This window comes from Mustela lutreola, chromosome 7, assembly GCF_030435805.1.
Source record: "Mustela lutreola isolate mMusLut2 chromosome 7, mMusLut2.pri, whole genome shotgun sequence".
NCBI lineage: Eukaryota > Metazoa > Chordata > Mammalia > Carnivora > Mustelidae > Mustela > Mustela lutreola.
This window is the reverse complement of record NC_081296.1, coordinates 108,211,853-108,222,842: the sequence shown is the minus strand read 5'-3', so window position 1 is coordinate 108,222,842 and position 10,990 is coordinate 108,211,853. Positions and strand designations below refer to the sequence as shown.

General features: G+C 55.6%; 1 protein-coding gene across 3 annotated transcripts; it reads left to right on the top strand.

Annotated features, from left to right (window-relative positions):
- Window positions 1–434: 434 nt before the first annotated feature.
- On the top strand, window positions 435–7,484 carry BMP4 (bone morphogenetic protein 4). Of its 3 annotated transcripts, none has more exons than XM_059182130.1 (4): window positions 435–529; window positions 3,830–3,954; window positions 5,057–5,383; window positions 6,364–7,484. In XM_059182130.1, the coding sequence occupies exons 1-4, from the start codon at window positions 468–470 to the stop codon at window positions 7,218–7,220; spliced, it is 1,371 nt and encodes a 456-aa protein (XP_059038113.1). In that variant the 5' UTR covers window positions 435–467; the 3' UTR covers window positions 7,221–7,484. The 3 variants fall into 3 exon arrangements, with proteins under 3 accessions (XP_059038113.1, XP_059038115.1, XP_059038116.1); XM_059182132.1 differs by having other exon boundaries at window positions 468–733; window positions 5,004–5,383; XM_059182133.1 differs by lacking the exon at window positions 435–529 and adding an exon at window positions 3,021–3,164.
- The last annotated feature ends 3,506 nt before the right edge of the window (window positions 7,485–10,990 follow it).

Below are 10,990 nucleotides of genomic sequence, written 5' to 3'. Positions count from 1 at the left end.
TCCAACAGCTCCTTTTTCCATAACCTGATTTTAGAGGTGTTTCATTATCTCTAATTACTTGGGGTAAATGGTGATTACTCAGTGTTTTAATCATCAGTTTGGGCAGCAGTTACTCTAAACTCGGGGAAGCCCAGACTCCCATGGGTATTTTTGGAAGGTACGGCGACTAGTCGGTGCATGCTTTCTAGTACCTCTGCACGTGGTCCCCAGGTGAGCCCCGGCCGCTTCCCCGAGCTGGAAGCAGCGTCGTCCCGGCCCGGGCAGCAGCTGCAGACTCAGGCGCAGCCCGGGCTTCCGGGACCCGGGCCTTCGAGGCGAGGCCCGGCGGCTGGATGGGAGGATGTGGGCGGGGCTCTCATCCCAGAATGGAGGCGAGCGAGGGCGGAGGGAAGAAAGGAGGGGCTGCCGGGGACGAGGAGGAGGAAGGAAAGAAAGAAAGAGCGAGGGAAAGAGGGGGGAAGGAGAAGATGCACGAGGGCAGAGGAGGAGGGAGGGAGGGAAGGAGAGCGGAGCCCTGCCCGGAAGCTAGGTGAGTGTGGCATCCGAGCGGAGGGACGGGAGCCTGAGACGCTGCTCGGGGCTGAGTATCTCGCCTCTCTCCCTGATGGGATTCCCATCCGCGCCGTCTCGAGCCTGCAGCACCCCAGTCCTCGGCCCTTGCCCAGGTTCACTGCAGCCGTTCAGAGGTCCCCAGGAGCTGCTGCTGGCGAGCCCGTTACTGCAGGGACCTATGGTGAGCAAGGCTACCTGGCGAGGGGTGCCGGGCAGAGGGGGCCGGGGAGCATCCGTGGGGGGAACAGCGGGGGTGCTCAGCCTCTGGCCCCACTTAAGTGGCCTATTTTCCCCCAACGGTGGTGCTAGAGGTAGGGATGCTGGCACTGAAGGATACCTCCGCAGCTGCTACTGCCTCTACCGAGGCCACTTTCTCCGTCCGGCGGCCCCGGGCGATTTTCACCTTTGGTAGGTTCCGGGCAGAAGAGATGGGAAGAAGAGGAGCCTTTAGTTGGGGGTCGCTGGGAAAGACTGCGAGGTCTTGAGCGGAACGCGTTGCGGGGGCTCTGGTGTTCGCGACCCCCGGACGGGAAGGGCCGAGACAGAAAGGACTGTAGCTCCGAAGTCCCGACAGTATGAGGGGGCCGAGGGACCTCGAGGTGGAGGAAGAACACTTAACCAGGTTTGGTTCTGCTGCCGGGAGCGCGGTCCTGCTACCTCCGGAGCCTGCGCGCCGCCCTAGGGGCTGCGGGCTGCGTCGAGGGGAGTGTCACCCGACCGGGTCCCCAGCCGGCGGGAGCTCCTGAGAGCACGCGAACTGCGGCTGCACGACGGGCCTTATCCACAAGCTGTTTTCAGGAACTTGCAGCATCCAAGGGGCCTCTCTCCTATCATTTCCTGGTGTAGGGTCTGTAGGGTCAATGGTCGGGGTGCCTGGCGCTGCGGGCACGCGTCTTCCTGCGGTGTCGTGGCCCATAGGGAGTCGCTGGCGAGACGCCCTGCGGACCGAGGCTTATACTGGTCCTCCCAGCCCAGAGCCAACCGTCAAAGGTCCGGGAATTCCCGGGTCCCTGCGGACCCTTCCCGGCCAGAGCTGGGCCGGAGGCCTCAACCGCTTCGTGCGCACCGCTTAGGTGGATGGACTGTGAGGAGCGCAGCTTGTGGGCTGAAAGCTTTGTGAGACGTTAGCCCCCACCCCCCGCCCCCAAAACATAGACTTGGTAAACCGAGGCCACCTCTGGGCAAACTTCGGCGTCGGGAGAAGTCTCTGGCGGGGAAGTAAAGGACAACGGCACGAGTTCGTCTCTGGCACCCTCTCTCCCCCAGAAAAAATTCTGGAGACGGACGTCCTTTGGGGCTTTTGTCTTTTTTAATCAAAGGAAAAATGGGGAAGGAGGGTAATTGCGGGATTAGAGACGAATCCTACGAAATCCAAAATTGAAACACTACCCGGGGAGTCCGGCCCCCGGGTTATCGAGCCGCGCGCTCCCGCCGCCGCCCGGGGAGATTCCTAGGGGCAGAGGATAGTCCGGAGATCCCGAGCGCCCGCCGCTTCCACCGGCCCTTCGCCCCGCGGGGACTGGCTCTTCTCCGTCTTTTTCCCACTTCTATAGCGCTTCCCACCGGGCACATCTAAGGTTCCAGGCGTCTGAAAACCAACCAACCAACCAACCCAGCCCTCTTTGCTCTCCCAGCCCTTTCGCAGTCGGTCCCAGCGGTGGCGCGGGAGCGGGAAAACCGTAGAGCGGCTCACGCAGCGGCGCGGCTGTCGCGCGGCGCCGACGGTCGCGCAGGGGCGCCCGCGGCCTCCACTCCCCGGCCGGCGGTGTGGGGCGGCGCTGGGCAGCCGGGGAGCCCAGGGAGAGCTAAGCGCTTGCTTCTTTACTCTTCCTCAAACGCTTTCCGCGCGTGCCCCCAAGAAGAAAACCAAATTTGTGAGGGAGAGAGGCGGGCAACCTGAGCCCTGGATCTCTGCAGAGACCCGAGGCTGGAACTTGAAAGTGCCTCGGAAGGGAGGGCGGGTGCGGTGGCCTTGGGAGCAGGAGTCTGGGGTTCGGGACCCCGCGGCGGGCTGAGGCCGAGGCAGAGTCGCGCGGGGCAGGTTTTTGTGAAGGCCCCCGTGCAGAACGACCCCCGCACGCACCATCTTCCCTTAAAGTCAGGACATCCCGGTAATTCCTTGAGCTGTGGGTTGGTTAAGATTCTTGAAGAAATATTTGCTGCGACTCTGCAGCTGGTGCAAAGGAGGAAGGGGGTGGGGGGAGGAAGTGGCGGGGTGGGGAGGAGTGGTGGTTTCAAAAATAAGACAATCTGGAGAAAGAGAGCGAGAGACGCAGACACAGAGGTCGAGCGCAGGCCGAAAGCTGTTCACGGTTTTCTCGACTCCTGGGAACGCGGTGGGATGGATTTCCTTTCTGCGCCGGGCCGAGAGTTGTAAAACCTCAGCGACATTAAGACCCGAAACTTGTGATGCGCCCTTTCCGCGGCGACGTCTCCTTTTGAGTCCGCCCCTCCGCCTAGAATGGCTCGAGGACCGCTTTCTTTGGGGATTTGCTTTGCTCGGAGTGGACCCCGAGGCTGACGCGGTGCGGAGATTCTCTCCGCAATGGAGCGGCCGCTCCCTCCCCACTTTCCCACACGGATCTCCGCCTAACACCTCCCCCTCCGGCTCGGTGCGTGACAGGGGCGGCCGCTTTCGGCTGGGAGCTCGAGCGCCAGCCCGGCTAGTCCGAGCCGTCGCAGGAGTTCGCCAGGGCGTGACTGGCTGTCGCTGGGAGCAATATTTGGCCTCGCCGAGACCCCGGGGAGGAAGTGGCGGGGAGCGCGCGCGCGCGTTTGTCTGTCCCTCAGCGCTTTCCTTTTTAAGTGCCCCTGGGTTGGCAAGGCTTTGAGCTGCTGAGACGCCGCCGCCCCCGCTCCCGGCCCCATTTGAGCCGCGATCGCGCGGGAGGCGCAGCCCCCACGGTGCGCCCCAGATCCTCCGGCTTCAGGCCGCTGGCGCGAGGGCCCGCGCCGCTGCACCGAACGTCGCAAGTAGAAGCGAGGACCGCGTCCTTAGTGAACCGCGCCCGGGGACCCGCCGGGGCTGCGCCGAGTGCGGCGCGGAGCTCCTCCCGGACGGCTGGCGGCTCCCGCGGCCCGCGCGGGGGTTGGCCTCTCCTGGAGGGGGCGGGGCCGCGGGAAGAGGACGCGCGCGCCCTTTCGCCGCCCGCCGCGGGAAGGGCGGGCTCCTCCGTGCGCGGGGCGGGGCCTCTGCGTTCACGTGACTCAGAGGGGCTGGAAGAAAAACAGAGCCAGTCTGCGCCAGAGTCTCATTATATTCAAATATTCATTTTAGGAGCCATTCCGTAGTGCCATCCAGAGCAACGCGCTGCCGCAGCTCCTCTGAGCCTTTCCAGCAAGTTTGTTCAAGATTGGCTGTCAAGAATCATGGACTGTTATTATATGCCTTGTTTTCTGTCAGTGAGTAGACACCTCTTCCTTCCCCCCTTCCTGGGATTTCACTCTGCCCTCCCCACCCCTGCTCGCCTCGGGTCCCTCCCGTCGGACCTTTTTTTTTTTTTTTCCAGAGTTCACACTCCGCTTTCTGGCAGCGCTGTCGCTTTCTTCTTGGCCAGGCAGCCGCTGGGCTCTGAGCGTACCGGTTTTGTTTAAAGCTCTGCTTGTTCCCACTCGCACTCTCGGATGGTGTGCGTTGCAAGAAAGGGGAGCAGGAGGGGGCTAAAGAGATGAAAGGTCCGCAGCCCGGGGTTGTCCTTTCTGGGCGAACACACACACACACACACACGCACACTTAACTGGGGAGCGCCCCCGTGCTTGTTCCCAGCTGCTTGTCAAAACTCCCTGCTTTTCTGGGAGTGAGTGAGCGGGCGCGATCAGATGCTTTTTGCTGGGCATTTCAAACTCATCAGCCACAGTAAAATAAACCGTCAAGCCACTTACTCGGTCAGCTCCCAGACCACGTTCTGGTCTCAGCCTCTGGACCCCGCCACCCTGAGTCTTCGCCCACCCTCTTGCTCCGAACCAACTGGAAGTTGTGGAAGTTGGGCTCCGAGGGCGGAGGAGGAAGGGGGGTGGAGGAAGAGGGAGAGAGGCTGAAGGTCTGAAGTGGAGAGCGATGGCATTTTAGTTCTCCCTCCCCCACCCTTTTTTTTAACCTCCTCAATGTTAACTGTTTATCCTTGAAGAAACCAAGCTGAGATCATGGCTCAGATAGCAGTTGGGACAAAAAAAGATTAACAGGATGGAGGCTATCTGATTTGGGGTTATTTGACTGTAAACAAGTTAGACCAAGTAATTACAGGGCAATTCCTACTTTCAGGCCGTGCATGGCTGCAGCTGGTGCTGGTGGGGGTGTGTGAGGGAGAAGACACAAACTTGATCTTTCTGACCTGTTTTACATCTTGACCCTCCATCACTAGCCTTATATGCATATGCAGAGACATCTCTGTTTCTCTCTCGTTATTGGTGTTTATTTATTCTTTAACCTTCCACCTCCTCCCCCTCCCCAGAGACACCATGATTCCTGGTAACCGAATGCTGATGGTCGTTTTATTATGCCAAGTCCTGCTAGGAGGCTCGAGCCATGCTAGTTTGATACCTGAGACGGGGAAGAAAAAAGTCGCCGAGATTCAGGGCCACGCGGGAGGACGCCGCTCAGGGCAGAGCCATGAGCTCCTGCGGGACTTCGAGGCTACACTTCTGCAGATGTTCGGGCTGCGCCGCCGACCGCAGCCTAGCAAGAGCGCCGTCATCCCAGATTACATGCGGGATCTTTACCGGCTCCAGTCTGGGGAGGAGGAGGAGGAAGAGCAGATCCACAGCATCGGTCTGGAATACCCTGAGCGCCCCGCCAGTAGGGCCAACACCGTGAGGAGCTTCCACCACGAAGGTCAGTCCGTGCGGAGAGTCCCTGGCGGGGGAGGGCTAGTAGGGCTGGTTGGTAGGGCCATGGAAGCCCTGGGAGAGAAGAGTTCAGGTTACATCAAAGCCCCAAATCCTGGACGCTGGAGAACAGAGCTGCTTACCTCCAAGAGCTGTGGCTGAATTTATTTTTTGGAGACAGAGGGGAGGGGTTCGGGGAAAGGGGAATGACACCACTCAGACGTGGGCTAGCCCCTGTGGTGTGTTTTTGCTATATCAAAGCCTTTTTTGCCAGGTTTTCTGCCCGTTTTTTTCAAAGCACCTACTGAATTTAATATTACAGCTGTGTGTTTGTCAGGTTTATTCAATAGGGGCCTTGTAATCCGATCTGAATGTTTCCTAGCGGATGTTTCTTTTCCAAAGTAAATCTGAGTTATTAATCCACCACCATCATTACTGTGTTGGAATTTATTTTCCCCTCTGTAACATGATCAACAAGGCATGCTCTGTGTTTCCAAGATCGCTGGGGAAATGTTTAGTAACATACTCGAAAGTGGAAGAAGAGGGAGAGGGTAGTTGTGAGCATGTTTCCTCCTGCCTCTGTTCTGTTGGCCCCCCCTTTTTCTTTATAACCACTTGTAAAGAAAACTGTGTACACAAAGCCAAGAGAGCTTTAAAAGGGGAGTCTGATGGTGGTGGAGTAAGGAGTTGACACATGGAAATTATTAGACATATAAAGGAGGTTGGGAGATACTTTCTGTCTTTGGTGCTTGCTGAATGCTAGCTAAGTTTTGCTGGTTTGCTAGCTGCCCATTTATCTGTTCCTTCAGATTAAAAGATATGCTTATTTCCCCAAATGGGCTTTCACTAGGTAAGCAGAATTCAGCACCCATCACCCAAAGCTTCTCGACTGAAGCTATTTCTTGACTTTTAGATTTCTCAAAAAAGTTAATGTGCTTTTATTTTTTTTCTTTTCCCTTTTTCTTTTTCCTCCTTGACTGTGCCTAGAACATTTGGAGAACATCCCAGGGACCAGCGAAAACTCTGCTTTTCGTTTCCTCTTTAACCTCAGTAGCATCCCAGAGAATGAGGTGATCTCCTCTGCAGAGCTTCGACTCTTCCGGGAGCAGGTGAACCAGGGCCCTGATTGGGAGCAGGGCTTCCACCGAATAAACATTTATGAGGTTATGAAGCCCCCGGCAGAAGTGGCGCGTGGGCACCTCATCACACGACTACTGGACACGAGACTGGTCCACCACAATGTGACACGGTGGGAAACTTTTGATGTGAGCCCTGCGGTCCTTCGCTGGACCCGGGAGAAGCAGCCGAACTATGGGCTGGCCATTGAGGTGACTCACCTCCATCAGACACGGACCCACCAGGGCCAGCATGTCAGGATTAGCCGATCGTTACCTCAAGGGAGTGGGGATTGGGCTCAGCTCCGGCCCCTCCTGGTCACTTTTGGCCATGATGGCCGTGGACATGCCTTGACCCGACGCCAGAGGGCCAAGCGGAGCCCCAAGCATCATCCGCAGCGGGCCCGGAAGAAGAATAAGAACTGCCGGCGCCACTCGCTCTATGTGGACTTCAGCGATGTGGGCTGGAACGACTGGATTGTGGCCCCACCAGGCTACCAGGCCTTCTACTGCCACGGGGACTGCCCCTTTCCACTGGCCGACCACCTCAACTCAACCAACCATGCCATTGTGCAGACCCTGGTCAACTCTGTCAACTCCAGTATCCCCAAAGCCTGTTGTGTTCCCACCGAACTGAGCGCCATCTCCATGCTGTACCTGGATGAGTATGACAAGGTGGTACTGAAAAATTATCAGGAGATGGTAGTAGAGGGATGTGGGTGTCGCTGAGATCAGGCAGTCCTTGGGGACACACACGGTCCTGTCCACTCACCCACACACTACACAGACTGCTTCCTTATAGCTGGACTTCTATCTTTAAAAAAAAAAAAAAAGAAAAAAAAAGAAAAGAAAAAAAAACCCAAACATTCACCTTGACCTTATTTATGACTTTACGTGCAAATGTTTTGACCATATTGATCATATATTTTGACAAAATATATTTATAACTACATATTAAAAGAAAAAATAAAATGAGTCATTATTTTAAAGGTACACTGTTCCTTTTCTCTTTAATCCTTTTTCCTTCTGCTCCATCTCTTTTGAATGAGATTTTTTTTTTTCCTGTTGAGGAGGGGCTAGGCAGGTTGGAAGTTGGAGGGTGGTAACTGGAGGTGGTTAAGTTGGAGGAACAGGAAGTAAACTGATGGTAGAGAGATGGTAATTGCCAGGATGAATTGTTTTCCATTTCTATTTAATGTTAACAAGGACGCAGTATCCTCTCCCATCTGGATGACACATGCCTTGGAGAAACAGTGGGATGAAAGGAGCAGGCCAGATTAAAGACTCAGTTTTGGGCTCCTTGTACATCTCCTGTTTTTGCTCACCTGTTAGAGGAGCGTCCCAGCTGAGTGTAATGGATAGAGTCTCAACCCTAGGGAATAACTCCCACCGCAGCTTTTATGATACCCTAGGGTGTCTCCAGTCATGATAGGCACTGGTGTACTACCTTGCACGTGAGTGTGTGTGTGTGTGTGTACACAGGATTTCAGGGTGGTGGTGAAGTGGGTTTTATTCAATAGAACAAATAATGTGCCTTACCTTTGACCAGTTTGGTGACCACACTTTAATATTCCACATGGTGGAATTCTCCAGTACTTCTTGACTTTTTCCCCTTGTCTCCTAGTCCCCACCTGAAAGCCTTCATGGAGTTCAAAATTCTAACAGTTTGGGCTGGATGACAATGGGATCAGAAACTGAAGGGTCAAAATTTCTAAGTAGGCACTGTGAAAACATCGTCCTTTATGCAATCTCAGGTCAAATGCCTGCTCCCCTCCACTAGAGCTGGGCAAAAAGGGAGTTACCTAGTGGATGTGCTCTTCTGAGCCAGGGTGTCTTCAAGGAGAAAAGTCCAATTTGGGACTGAAAAGGAAAATGCTAGTATGTTGAGTGTCCCTCATTTAGGTGCTTGCCAATAAGGCAGGGAATTGGCTCTCTAGAATGACCTGTATATAAAAGCTAAGAGGACCAGAGGAAGAGACCTTTGCTTTTCCTTACTTGCCACTAGCAACTAAATTCAGCCTTGGCATTTTGGCCTGCTTAGGTTCATTTCTTATGTGTGTACTTTTCCCCTGCAGAGTCTCGGGTAGGTTTGGGACCAAAGCTGTGTCTTCGTACTGTCTTTGTGAGGTGGACTGATAGGAGTCTTTTTCTCCCTCATGAAGGTGGAGGTACCAGTGGTAGTGGTGGGGTGTGTGTGTGTGTGTGTGCACACCCACCCCCTGCATTCATTTACACAACTCTTCCATATGCTCTTGGCGGTGGGGTAGGTGAAGCAGGACTCATTTTTGTTTTTAATTACTGAAGTCCTACAATCCTCCAAAAGGAGCAGCTTAGTGGAAACCAATAAAAATAGAAGTGGAGCGGTTGCCAAAGCCCCAGCTCCCCGGAGAGCGCAGGTGGAGAGAGGAGATCAGAGCCCCAGGCAAAGGCAGCAAGACTCCACAGTTCCTCCAGAACTCCCTGCATAGAGGGATACTTCTCCCCCTCTTCAAGCCCCCCAGGTCGCTGCCCCTTTGATTAATGGTATGGAGGTCGAATAAATCATTTAAGGGAAGCCCATTATGGGTTCCCCTCAGGCGGGCTCGATTTGTTTTGCCCGATTTCCAGCAACTTTCTGAAATGTCCGTGTTATTGGAACGGAACCCGCAGATCTCTAGCGCTTGGACAGATTCTCAGAGGGCGAATCCCGAGCCTGGTGGCTGCCGGGCTCAGGTCACTTTTTAGCAACCACCCTGCCCCCCACAACCTTCCCCCTCCTTCTACTGGCTTATTTTCAGGAATGGATAATGTTGTTTATTTGTTCAGCCAAATATTTGGTCTGGGGAATTTACCGTGAAATTCTGTGAATTGCATATACCTAGTTAACAAAATAGTCCTAATGCCACAAATGCTAGCATGAAAAATAACGAGCTACGGCCAGCTTTAACTCTTTAAATTCTGTTTGAGGTCATAGTCCTGAGGTCCGGGAAGATAAGGGGTTGAACGTGTGTGGAGATGGTTTAATTTAGGTTTCAGCGTTCTATTTTGGACTGACGCTCGACCGAGTACTTTATGGAGGCTGTAGACTGGTACTCGGCATCGTTTTTTGGATCCAGCCTGCCGCCGCCCGTCCCCCGACCCTCGACCCCATGTCTCTTCCCCAGAGAAATGTTCCCTTTACTTAAAGAAAGATGGGGAGGGAGAATCGCTCTTGAGTTCAGCAAAGTCGTAAGCACATCAGAAGAGCTGCTCGGTCGATCCCAGCCCAACCTTTAAACTGGAACCGGCTTCCTAGGAGCTTAAGGAAAAAGAGGGGAAGAGGAGAAGGGAGTCGGGGCCCGGAACGCATCACACATTCCCCGGCTTTCGTTGCATAATGCGCTCAGAACCTGCCAGGTGACCTGCTGACTTTGTTTTCTGTCTTGACCGTGCTTCATTCCACCAGCCCCTTGCCGCCGGGCAGCACCACACTGAGAGGGCTCTGGGCAGCCGCGGCGCTGGCGGACCCCAAGAATCACCCGGCCTAGGACCGACGTCAAGATCCGGCCCCACAGGCTCCGCCCCGCGCCTGCTCCGGGAGCTCCCCCGGTCGGCGGCAGCTGCGGCGGCGGGGGCGCCAGGGGGCGTCCTACCCGCCGGGGACTAGACGGGGCACTGGGCGGCGGGGCGGCAGATGCACCGCGGGCTCCCTCCTCGCAGCCCTCTCCAAGCCAGACTGCAGATTTCAGCCCTCCCCCCGCCCCCCAGCCCCGGCCCCACTCCCTACCCCCGGAGCTGGCCGCCCGTCCAGCTCGTCCTCGGTCTGGGCCCCGGGGCTCAGGTGAAGTTCTGCAACGACAGATGGATCTGATTAGTGCTCGCGGGTCCTAAGGGCGGGTGCTCAGCACATTTAACGTGAAATGGGGTCAAGCGGCCGTGCAGAGCGGTGGAGTCTGGGGAAAAATCTCACCCGGGTGGAGAGGCGTAAGGAGGGTCGAGATCTTCAGGCTTTTCCGCGGCGGCAGGCGGAAAGCAAAATGAGCGACCAAGGCTGAGCTTGCACAACGCTCCCAGTGGGTCCGCATAAAACTGGGAGCATGGGAGAACAGACCCCCTGACAGAGGGTCGGACATCAGACTGGTCGCGCTGGCTGCCCTCTCAGCCTCCTCGGGATGCACAGAGCCCTGGGGTCCCGCTGAATTGCCTCCACGATTCCCCATTGCAGGGAAGGAGAACAGAAGAGGCTGAGGGCGTGCAAGAATGGGTTGACAGATTTCTTTCAGAAATGAGGTGCCGAGCCCATAATTCTTGACAGCACCAAGGCTGAACTCTGGGCCTCCCAGGGACGCCCAGTGTCCCTACCCTCATCCAAAGGCCAGAGCTCAAAATGGTGACCGCCCCCCACCCCGCGGCCGCCCAAAGATGAATCAAGGAAAATAAAGCTTGAGACCCAAGTCTCCAAACTCTTTGTGCTCTGTGATACTTTTGCTTCAAGACACAGCAAATCGTATAAAATGTACACACGTTCTCTTTTTTAGTTG

Excerpts from the sequence above, each read along its gene's own strand:
- BMP4 (XM_059182130.1), top strand. The coding sequence starts at position 468 with ATGCACGAGGGCAGAGGAGGAGGGAGGGAGGGAAGGAGAGCGGAGCCC. Across the intron at positions 3,955-5,056 it reads ATATGCCTTGTTTTCTGTCA|TCCTGCTAGGAGGCTCGAGC; the intron begins GTGAGTAGACAC and ends TATTATGCCAAG. Across the intron at positions 5,384-6,363 it reads GAGGAGCTTCCACCACGAAG|AACATTTGGAGAACATCCCA; the intron begins GTCAGTCCGTGC and ends GACTGTGCCTAG.